Source organism: Solanum verrucosum, unplaced genomic scaffold (genome assembly GCF_900185275.1).
Source record: "Solanum verrucosum unplaced genomic scaffold, falcon-dt-bn FXZP01000113.1, whole genome shotgun sequence".
Lineage (NCBI taxonomy): Eukaryota > Viridiplantae > Streptophyta > Magnoliopsida > Solanales > Solanaceae > Solanum > Solanum verrucosum.
The window spans coordinates 1,499,604-1,511,571 of NW_026020105.1; the positions used below are offsets into that span (position 1 = coordinate 1,499,604).

At 31.0% G+C, this 11,968-nt stretch overlaps 1 protein-coding gene and 1 pseudogene across 1 annotated transcript; both read left to right on the forward strand.

Annotated features, from left to right (window-relative positions):
* Positions 1-1,055: 1,055 nt before the first annotated feature.
* Positions 1,056-1,476, forward strand: LOC125825275 (uncharacterized). Its single transcript, XM_049504626.1, has 3 exons — positions 1,056-1,151; positions 1,241-1,360; positions 1,435-1,476. The coding sequence occupies exons 1-3, from the start codon at positions 1,056-1,058 to the stop codon at positions 1,474-1,476; spliced, it is 258 nt and encodes an 85-aa protein (XP_049360583.1).
* Positions 1,477-5,907: 4,431 nt separating this feature from the next.
* On the forward strand, positions 5,908-11,735 carry LOC125825206 (BURP domain-containing protein 5-like; annotated as a pseudogene).
* Positions 11,736-11,968: the final 233 nt, after the last annotated feature.

An 11,968-nucleotide genomic window follows, 5' to 3' on the forward strand; every position in this document is an offset into this window, starting at 1 on the left:
TCATCATCATCATCATGCTAGCTGAAGCTGTTGCCTCAAATGCAGGAATCTCCTTAATACTACTAACTGGGAAGATGACTTAATTTCTTGTTTGAAAAATTCAAATTTTGTGTGTAGATGGATCGTAGTTTGATGTATAATAGGAATAATTTTGGTCGAGCGGGCCTAAGGCCTGAAGATACATGGGTAGTAATATCTAAGAATAAAGAAATAAAATCTGTTATGAAGATTTGTATTGTATTTTGAGATTATTATATCTTATATCTCAATCTAAAATAATCATGTTGTAAATTCTGATGCAAACTTAGAACTAATATCATTTTGGTTTATGTCGTTGTATGTATTTAGTTGTTTTTAAACTGAAAAATGTGTGGATTAGATGTTTTTGCTGAGAATTGACAATTAATATGACTTGTTCGTTGTTTATGAGTAATTAAGATGACATATGGATCTACCTATTATTTTATTGGTTGTAGTAATGAGAAGAGGAAAGTTATATATATACTATAGTCTATAGATATAAACCATTCATGTGCAGTAATGAAGAGAGAAAGGTTAAGAAATCATTGTGCCCAGAAAGGTCCTTGACCCTTCTGTAATAGTGCCACCTTACTACTATTTTTTTAATGATGTATTCTATTTTGATTTATTTAGGGAAGTGGACATTATTTGGGACAAACTGTTGAGAGAAGTATGCTTTTGTAGTCACCAAAGATACATTTATTCATTTGCACAAGGCCTCGTTAAGCAGTCCCTACTAGGATTGTTACAATTTGATTTTCAGTAAATTATTACATAAATTAGTGTTTAACAAATTCAATTTTTTGTGATCTTTATGTAAATGAATCGTAGTTGGATGTATAAAATGACTAATTTTGGTCGAATGGGGCTAAGACCTGAATTTGTAGAAGGCGTCACTGATTTTGTGGAGTATGCAAAGACACTAGAACTTTTTCAACGTAATGGTGTGCTTAAGTGTCCTTGTAATAAATGTCAATGTTTGAATTATGAAAAATCAGATATTGTTAAGGGTGAAGGATCCAAGATTTAAGCAAATGAGTGAGATCGGTAAGAAGGCTAGACCATCTACTAAGGGTGGTTCTCTACACACAAGTGGGGCTCAAAGTCAAGGAAGTACAAGGAGGAAATTGGTATGTATCATTTTTCTGTAAGTTTTTATATATTTTAGGTATTAATATTTAATTACTCTTGATTATAACTTAATTAGTTCAATATGTAGGAAAAGGAACTAGGAAGATTGGTAGCTCAGACTGAGGCATTCAAGGCAACACACATAAGAAAGAAGAAAAATCTCAAAGATCCAGACATGTGGGTTGAGCCGCGAGCTGAATTGACCTATGTAAGCCTCTAATTTAAACTAATAGTTACTTATTTTCTAAATTTATATTCTAACAATAATACCATTCAATTTAGAATCGATATCTTCAAGTTTTGGAGGATTTACGACAAACTTAACATGAAGAAATCGAGGTATGCCACTTACCCAAGAACAGGCTGAGAGAGTGTGGCTAGCTTGCTTGGTGGGCCGAGTAGATATGAGTATGCCTATGGCATGCCACAACAGACCTTTCGTGAATATCATTCTGAGTTTGAAGGCCTAAGTAGTTTCTATGATGATGAATCGACATAGAGTATGAGGGTCTTAAGGCTCAATTAGATGCATTACTTGCTTCAGGAGGGATTCCCCCTTGTTCCAATGACGTCACTTTCCCTCCTCAACCCTCTCAGTCTCAACCTACTCGATATCCAGTCTATGGCCAACAAAGAAATATGACAGATGAGTCTAGTAGTGATGAAGAAGATGGTGATCATGTGGCAAACACACTACCGCATTAGTGAAGTTTAGAGTTGTAATAGATAATCTAAGTTCTTTACTTTATGACTTTTTTATGGGACTTATTCGTTTTGTGAATGCATGATAACATTGAAATCCTGTTATATAACTTATGGATTTTATGATTTTTCGTTTAATTTTGAATTACATTGAAGGTGAGTTGCATATTGAGTTGATAAGAGAATATTTAGTAAATGTGTTGTATTAGTTGATTGTTGGAAGCTCTTTGAGCTTGATTTAGCTAATTAGAAAGGTATTGAATTAATATGACAGGTGATGAGCAGCTGCAAAAACAGTTACAAGTTGTAAGTTTTTTTCCAGAAAAAGAGACCTTATGAGGTCTCTTCTTTGCATTTTATTTTTCAGAAATTTCATAAAAGAGATCTCATGAGGTCTCTTTTCTGCATTTTAATTTTTAGAAATGCAGTAGAGAGACCTCATGAGGTCTCTTTTCTGCAGTTTATTTTTTAGAAATGCAGTAGAGAGACCTCATGAGGTCTCTTTTCTGCAGTTTATTTTTTAGAAATGCAGTAAAGAGACTTCACGAGGTCTCTTTTTGGCAATTTCATTTTTTAGGCTATGAAATAAAGCGGCCTCGTGAGGTCTCTCTTTTTAAATATAAAATAAAAATAAATAATATAATAGTGACCTCATGAGGCCACCTTTATTAAAAATAAAACAAATGTAAATTACGAAATTGCGACCTAATGAGGTCTCTTTTAAAAAAAAATTGGAAAATTTATTGGTGACGTCGTGAGGTCTCTACAAAAAAGTCACCTACATTATAGCGACCTACCGTTGAGGTCTCTTTTTAGGTCTCTTTTTTCAGAAAAGAGACCTCATGAGGTCTCTTTTTTAAGTCTCTTTTTACAGTTTTTTTAGTAGTGAGTTATTTTGTGTACTCGTCGGGCTTATGGGGGCCTGTTCGGGTTTTTATTTTACTTGCGCACGAGTGTACTTTCTGGGCTTATGGGGGCCCAGTTAGGTGTAGTTAGCTTATAGATTACTTTAGTTAGTTCTTTGTACACTCGTGTGCATTCCCTTGTTAGTTAGATTTTAGTTCTTGACTTCGGTTTGTATTATTCCTTCTTTTCATATTGCCTTTACTTTTCAAGTTCAGTCGACCTATGATGCCTACTGGGTACCTGTTGTTTTGGTACTCATGCTACGCTCTGCATCTATTTCGTGATGCAGGTCCGGGCACTAGTAGCCAGCGTTGATCAAGCTTGGAGCAGAATGATCCGGAGACGGGAGTGAGCACACGATGTTTTGTACTATTTCAGTCTCCATCTGTATATATAGACTTGTTTTTACCTTTCGAGACAGTCCAGTCTCTGTTGTCTAATTTTGGGACTTGTACTCATTTTGTTAGTAGCTCTGTACTAGTGACTTTCAGGTTCTGGGAGGGATCTTTATTTGTATATATGTTTTTGGCTTGCTTCCGCCTGTTTATATTGTTATTTGTCTACTCTTGTTTAGTTTCTACCCTCAGACCCATTACTTGTTGTTCCGGGTTACGGGTTGGCTTACCTACTGGTGGGTTATAATAGGTGCCATCATGACTTGAGAAATCGGGTCGTGACACCTGTCCTGACACATTTTTTTTTACAGTAGAGGCTTCATAGATAGACATTCTTGGTCAGTCTTGTAATATTCAGTTTCAGATATGATATTTAAAACTTTATGTTTAATGCTCAGTATTTTTAGATAACTTTAAGATTTAGTAAGTTGTTTATAAATAATTTTTCAGTTTTGATGCTTGTGTATGCTTTAGTTAGTCTTCTGATTGTAGTTAGCTAAGTCGAGGGTTCGCTTGGGGACCAACAATGGTTCTCAAGTGCCGGCCACGTTAAGGGTGTAGGCTTGGATCGTCACACTGTATTAAGGTTAAGATTCATATTATACAAATTTTCATACTTGAAATCCATAAAGGTTTAAATGACTATAGAAATCATCCTAAATCAGTAAAATGAGGTTTTAACGGCTAAAATAGATTAAATGAAATATAAGCTTGTGAGGAAAATCGTAGTTTTTATGAAAATCCTGACTTTTCTTCACATAGTTTTACAAAATCCTTGAATTTAAAATACATTAGATATGAGACTGAAGGGATATTCTCATTGAAGCCTTACATATCTTAAACACTTCATGAATCTTTAAATGAGAACCCTAACTTGATGAAGAACGATAAAAAAATCCTTTCTTGAAATTCTTGAATTCGTTTATTGAATATCCTATGTTTTGATGGAAGATTCTTGCTTAAGATACATAATTATATGTTGGATTTACTAAGAAATTATGAGAATAAGCTTACATTGATTTGGAAGGAAGAACTCTTGATAAACCTGCTCAAAAGTCAAGTCTTTGAACCCTAAAATTGAATTCTTAATTTCACTAGAGATAGGAGGATGATTTGATGTTAGAATCTTGTAGAAATTCAACTATTTATGTCGTAAGATCATGAAAAATATTTACCAATACTTAGTAAGGTTGAAGAGAGATTTAGGGGGCTGTTGGGATCGACCAAGGAGTGAAAAGTGAGAATAGAAACTCACAATAACATTTTTATGAAATCTGGAAATTTGATATACACTGAATATACGAGTGATATACATGGTCTATGGGCCCCATTTACGGACTATAAAATGATCCATGGATTGGATCTGTGGAACTCAGATTAAAAAATTGAGCCTCTGATCTTAAACCCCGAGCATGTTTCATGACCCGTAATTGGTTGCACGTCCCGTAGTTACGAGTCTGTGGTTTCTGGATGGAATTTCACACTAGAGTGTCGTTAGTAAAACTATCATAACTTTTTACTCCAAACGCCGTATGTGGAAAATTTGGTAGAGTTGAAAAGAAAACTCATAGACCTTTAATTTGGTAGGTCATGACTTATAAAACTTCTCATATTATAAGATATATTGTTGTTTGAAGTTGACCATTGTATGATTTCATGGAAAAACTTTGTGAGTAAGAATGATTTTGAGCTCGCCTTAGTGCTAGAGGTCCTTATTAACCCTAAATCACTTCCAACATACTTACAACAGTTGGTAATAAGCCTTAATACACTTGAACAACGAGGAATCATCTGGTATGAGTCTACATGCATAAAAAAGAATAGTTTAGATTTTAGCTCAATTTTTTTTGGGGTGTTACAAGAACCTTAACTTTTTAATGATCACTAAAATCTAATTCTTATAGAAAAAAAAAAAACAAAAAAACAGTCTTACCAAAATCATGACCAAGCATGTATATCATGACTGGTGGTGTCAAAATTGAGCTCAATTATAGGTAACCCGCCCAATCGCTCAGAATTATTAGGGTTGGGCTCAAGATTTTTTAAAGTGGGTTGAATCCTCATTACAGTCCTAACCCATTTTAAGAGAATCCTCAATTGAACCCAATTTAATCTCCAACTTCAATCCGTTTTAAGACTCTTTATTTGCATTGATGTAATGTATTTTCCTATATTGAAGGTATGAATTACTATTTATTTTATATCTTTTAGGATTTAGCTATCCATTTGTAACTTCTCTTTTAAAAATTTCTTGAGTTGAAAGTCAAATTATGGTTATAAAACTTAAATAGCAATGTACTAAAATTATTGAGATTAAGGAGGTCAAATTGGGCGGGTCAAGATCCAACCTGTTTTAAGTCCATTTGAGCCCAAAGTAAACTTGAACGGTTCAGAACCCAACCCAATTTTTATTTCAACCTATTTTAATATCTTCAATTTCAACCCAACCCGTCTATTTGACACCCCTAACTAGTTTGATGCCAGATGCAACATTCACGTGAAGAATCTCAAATTTTAATGATCACTAAAATCTAATTCTTATAGAAAAAACCAAAATAGAACAGTTTTACCAAAAGCATGATCAAGCATGTATACCATGACTGATTTGATCACAGATGCAACATTCACGTGAAGATCACTAAAATCTATGTTTGTTTACAGTAAGCTGTTGTTGTGCCTATAAATAAAGAATATTTTCTGTTTTCTTTCTATCCAAATATCCAAAGCCTTTTAGCAATTCTAAAATTTCTCAATGAAGTCTCAGTTTCTCTGCTTGCTCTCATTCTTTTGTGTAAGTAAATTCCCCACTAATATATTTTACTAAATATTAGAAGAGCGAAATTTGAAGAGCTTAGGATCAGTCGATCAATTGACCTATCTACCCATCTCCTCAAATTTCCTCGATGTTATATTTGGTAATTTTATATGAGGAGCTTATGGTCAATAGGTCAATTGATCGATCTGCCCTACTCCTCAAATTTCCTCTATTTTATATTCAGTAATTTCATTTGAGGAGCTTAGGGTTGGTCAGTCAATTGGCCCATCTGCTATACTTCTTAAATTTCCTCTATTTATATTTACTAATTTCCTCTATTTTATATTTAGTAATTTCCTCTATTTATATTTAGTGTTTTCTCTGTTTTAATTTATTTGTCTTACTTATTTTATTATTTTTGAAATTTCATCTATGTCACATAAATTGGAATTAAGAGAATAACATAGATTATTTGAAATTATGTTAAAAATACTCTAAAATACAGTAATTAACATCTCAAAATATTTAGTATTACTATTTATAAGAAGAGCGAATTTGAGGAGCTTAAAGTCAGTTTGTCAATTGACCGATCTGCCCTTTTCCTCAAATTTCCTCTATTTCATATGCAGTAATTTTCTCTATTTATATTTAGTGTTTTTTCTGTTTTAATTTATTTGTCTTACATTTTTTTATTATTAATTTTGAAATTTCATCTATGACACATAAATTGAGACTGAGAGAGTAACATATATTATTTGAAAATTTCGTCAAAAGTACTCTAAATCACAATATATTTAAAATATATATTAAAAATTTGATTAACTTTCGAAATATCACCTATGCTACATAAATTGAGACATAGGGAATAACATATATAAGTGAATTTGAGGAGCTTAAGATCAGTCGGTTAATTGACCTATCTGCCCTTCTCCTCAAATTTCCTCTATTTTATATGTACAAATTTCCTCTATTTTATATTTAGTAAATTCCTCTATTTATATTTAGTGTTTTCTTTGTTTTAATTTATTTGTCTTACTTTTCTAGTAATATTTCATCTATGCCACATAAATTGGGGGCTGAGAGAGCAACATATATTATTTGAAAATTAAGTTAAAAGTACTCTAAATCACAATATTTAACAACTTAAAATATTTTTAAAATATATTAAAATTTTGATTAGTTTTCGAAATTTCTATGCGACATATATTGAGATAGAGGGGGTAACATATATTATTTGAAAATTACGTTAAAAGTATCCTAAATCACAATAATTAATAACTTAAATATGTAAGAAATATTTAAAATTTGATAAACTCTCAAAATTTCACATGTGTCACATAAATCACAATAATTAACAACTTAAAATATTTAAATAAATATATTAAAAAATGATTAACTATCAAAATATCGCATGTGCCACATATATTATTTGACAAGTACATTAAAAATATTATAAAAATAGTTAACAACAAAAGAATTTTAAAAATTCAGTTGACTCTCCTAATTTTATCAATGTCACATAAATTAAAATAAATAAAGTAATATATATTAGACACAGGTTTACCGGTTTGTCCAGGCTATTGTATCTGGTATATGTACTAGTCTTAACGTGCACTGAATACTTAATATAAATTTTATATTGCATATGATTTATTTTAAATGGTACATATATTATTGAAATTTCATTGTGTTATAAAATAAAAATCTAAACATACATAAAGTAACAATTTGTAATTTGAGGTTAGAAAATCTTGCAAATTTTATGTTAATTAACTGACATATTTAAGATTTTTCTTCGTCAAACTAAAGCATGAATCTAATACTGTAGTAATCATAAGAAAATGGATGGATTTTTTCTTTTACAAAGAATCAATGAATAATTTCTTGAGCTCTATACTCCATCCCGCAAATCAATGAACATTCAAGAGCATTGTTCATCGAGTTAAACAAAAATGTGAATCTAATTCTACAATACTAGAATAATAATATAAATGCATTCTAATATAAAATGAAAAGAATAACCTTGGATAGAGTTTCATGAAATCAAAAATGTAAATTTATATAGGCAAAAAAAATAAAAGAAGATCATAAAATATCTTAAATTTTCAAATTAAAATTTAGGAATTATGAATATGAAAAACATGAAAGTTATGAAGAGTAGAAATTAATTCATTTGTAATTAAATAGGAGTTATGAATTAAAAATATTAAAGCAAATAAAGAATAAAAGGTCAAATATTTTCACCCATCACCACCCACCCCCACCCCCGGGAGATGGCAATGTGGCGGGGCGGATTGGGTGTCGGATAGGGTGAGTTGAGCTTAACCCGCACTGCATAACAATTCTTTTCATTTTTAATCCACCCCACCTCGCGCCGCATCGACATCCCACATAAATTTTTTAATATATCTTTTTAAATTAAGTTTGATACTAAAAATAAATTCATTTTCTCATTAAATTATATTAATTTAATAGATAATAACTTATAAGTTTTTTTTTTTAGGTCAATTGGGAAGCATGTAAAGAAACTATTTTTATTTACTATCTTAAATATTTTAGTAATTTTAAAGAAATTACCTTAATAAATAATGCTCTATCACTCTTATAACATGTAAAAAGTTAAAATTAAGTTTAAACACATATAAAATAAATAGACCTGCAACCCGCCCTCACCCCACATTAGTTTTTAAAAAACCACTTTAACCAATCTCGCATTCCATCCCACCTTGCACAACCTTGAAACAACCCTGTCCGGCTGTCCCTCATAGCCTTAAACCCGCCTTGCCCCATAACAACTAACTAATGACAACTCTCTTTAACCTTTCCATATATAAGACGACATTCCTAAGGGAAAACAAAACTGAATTGCCCCAAAGTCAGACAAAATCAACAGTAAGTTATGGCTGATCACACAATGCCAAAAGAAAAATAGGAAGGTCACCCAAAATGAGATTTTTGTTTGCACCTTTTTATAGATCTTTTCTGATGTGCATTCCTTGAACTTTTTTATTCATGTATTTATTATTTCTGATTAATTAGTCTACATTTAATTACTCAATGCAATTCTTCCAATTCTCCTATTTATTTAGCAATGAAGAGGCTTATTGCGTGTATTGTAAATGGCCATTTTGATTTGAAAAGAAACCAAAATATTGAATTGAGGACAGTTTAAGGAAGATTAAAAAGCTAGCAATTCTAAAACATTGAATATAGACTGCTATAATTGTGTGATAATTAAAATATTCCAATTTAATTAAAGTAGATATTTTATTTATTACATTAGGGTGCAGTAATTGTGTAACAATTTAATTATTATTATTAATTAGATATTTTTATTCGTAAATATTTTTATTTAGTAAAAAGATAAAATGGTAATTCAACTTTGAAAATAGGAGCTTTTTTCACTTTTAATTAAATATAATAATAATATAATATTTAATATAATAATACATATTATATAATATAATAATAAATATAGTAAATATAATAAAATAATAATAATAATAATTAATAATTAATAATAATAATAATAATATATGATATATGATTTTTTTTCTCTATTATATTCCACATATATATACTTTCTCTATAATTATACTCTTTGACAAATCAAAGTAGTCGTAATTGAAAAAATATCAACTAATATCTACTTATTGTTTAATGGAAAAGACTCAAATATGTCATCAAATTTTAAGAAATAATTCATTTACGGCATTTGTTAAAAAAATTGCACATTTTTGTCCTGTTTGAGAAAATGTTCATCCATGCCATTATTTTTTAAGTCTAATTTTGCAAAACTATTTTTTATTAACAAGACCCTCAAACAACTTTTAACACTTTTCAATTGTGGTTTTGGATCAGATGTACTCTTTTGCTTCTTCCTTGTCAAGAACACATGAATAACATCAAGAACTCCCAAATTTTCATCTTCTTCAATTCTTCATGAAATTACCTCAAATTTTGGCCACGTCATTATTTTTTAAAAAAAAGAAAAATTCTTAAATCATTTGTAGAGTTAAAAAGAACCCGCCCGTATTAAAAAATATTCCAAAAAAGCGAAATCCCAAAATTTTGAAAATCTATTTTGATGTGTTTTGGTTGTTGTTTTTGACATTAGATCTTTGTTCCCTAGTATTTTTTGAATCTATGTCCAAAATTTCAAGTGATTTGGAGTTGTGGAGAAAATTCTACCATTAAAAGATGTCGAAGTTTTGAAGAAATTTCAAGTGGATCTTGTTGAGTTAGGTTGAATTCAAGCTCAAAAGATATTAAGGATCCGAAGGAAAACTATTCTTGAAATTTGAGGTGATTTCGTGAAGAAATGAAGAAGTTGGAAATTTGAGAGTTCATGATGTTCTTCATATATTCTTGAGGAAGCAGAAGCAAAAAGAGTACATTTGATCCAAAGCTCCAATTGAAAAGTGTTAAAAGTTGTTTAGGGGTCTTGTTGAGGTAAAAATGGTTTTGCAAAATTGAAGTTAAAAATAATGGCATGAATGCGCTTTTTCTCAAACGACAATGACATAGATGAACCAAACTTTTAACGAATGACATAAATGAGCCTTTTCTTACAATTCGATGATCTATTTGAGCTTTTTCCCTTGTTTAGTTACATGAGGAATTATACTGATTAGAGTTTTTATTTTTTATTTTTTATTTTTGTATATATGTAGCTTGCTTTTGTAGTAAGTCATGCAGCGATACCTCCAGAAGTTTATTGGAAAATAAAATTGCCCAACACTGAGATGCCTAAAGTAATCAAAGATGTTCTTCCCCACACAGGTTTTTCGTCAATTCCACACATTTTGTTTTAATGTCATGAGTGTATAATTTTGTATATACGACATAAAATGACTTCTCTAAAAAGAACACTATTTTTCATTAAAAAAAAAGTTATTTGTGTATTTGACACGACATAAGCCTTTTTTTTTTTTTTATGAAAATTATTTTGAAATAGGGAAATGACTTCCGTCACTTTTGGGTGGAAGCTATACTTATTATAACGAACTTGATGTGTTTACAAATTTGATTTATGTAGATCTTAATACCAACAGTAATCAGAAAGTATACCGTGGTAACTTCGATTATGGAGTGTGGCCTTGGCATCATGCCGGTACAGAGGAAGAGATAAGTGAGCTGAAAAACGATGACAATCATTTTCTTTATAAACCTTACTTCTTCGAAAATGACTTGAAGAAAGGAAATATCATCAACTTTCCTTTTTGAAACATAAAAATGATGCACCATTTTTGCCTCGCCAATCAACCATTCCCTTCTCATCGAAAAAAATCCCAGAAATTCTAAACCATTTCTCAATCGATAGTAAGTGGTCAAAGGATGCTCAAACAATCAAGGAAACAATCGATTTATGTGAAGAGCCAGATCTCCATAAAGAGAAGAAATTTTGTGCAACCTCATTGGAGTCTATGGTAGATTTCATGTTATCCGAGCTAGGAACAAACAATATCCAAGCAATTACAACAGAGGTTGAAGGGAAAAGTAGTCAAATATTTCAGAAATATACTATGGAAAAAGTTGAACAAATAGCGGATGGGAACAACATGGTATGTCACAAAGTAAACTATCCATACGCTGTGCACTATTGTCATGTTGGAGGAAGAACGAAGACATTCATGGTATCTATGATAGGTGTTGATGGAACAAAAGTGAAAGCACTATCAGTATGCCACCAAGATACATCTTTTTGGACTCCAAAGGGATTACCTTTTGTAGTGCTCAATGTTAAGCCTGGAACTACCCCTATTTGTCATTTCCTTTTAAATGATCAAATTGTCATTTTCCCTTCTAAAGAGGCTACTAATTAGGCTATTATTTGTATGATATATCAGTATAATTATGGAAATGAATATGGGTTCATGGTATTTTTTTTTTGTGTGAGTTGCATCATGGCTTTCATATATTGATTAAACCCTTATGAAATATTTTTGAGACTTAATTGGTACGGCTCCACTGATTTTGAATTGTTCTCACCATCACTCCAAATCTGTCGCCTTCGAAGCTATCAGAAAATCAGCACACTCCTCTGAACCATCCAGGC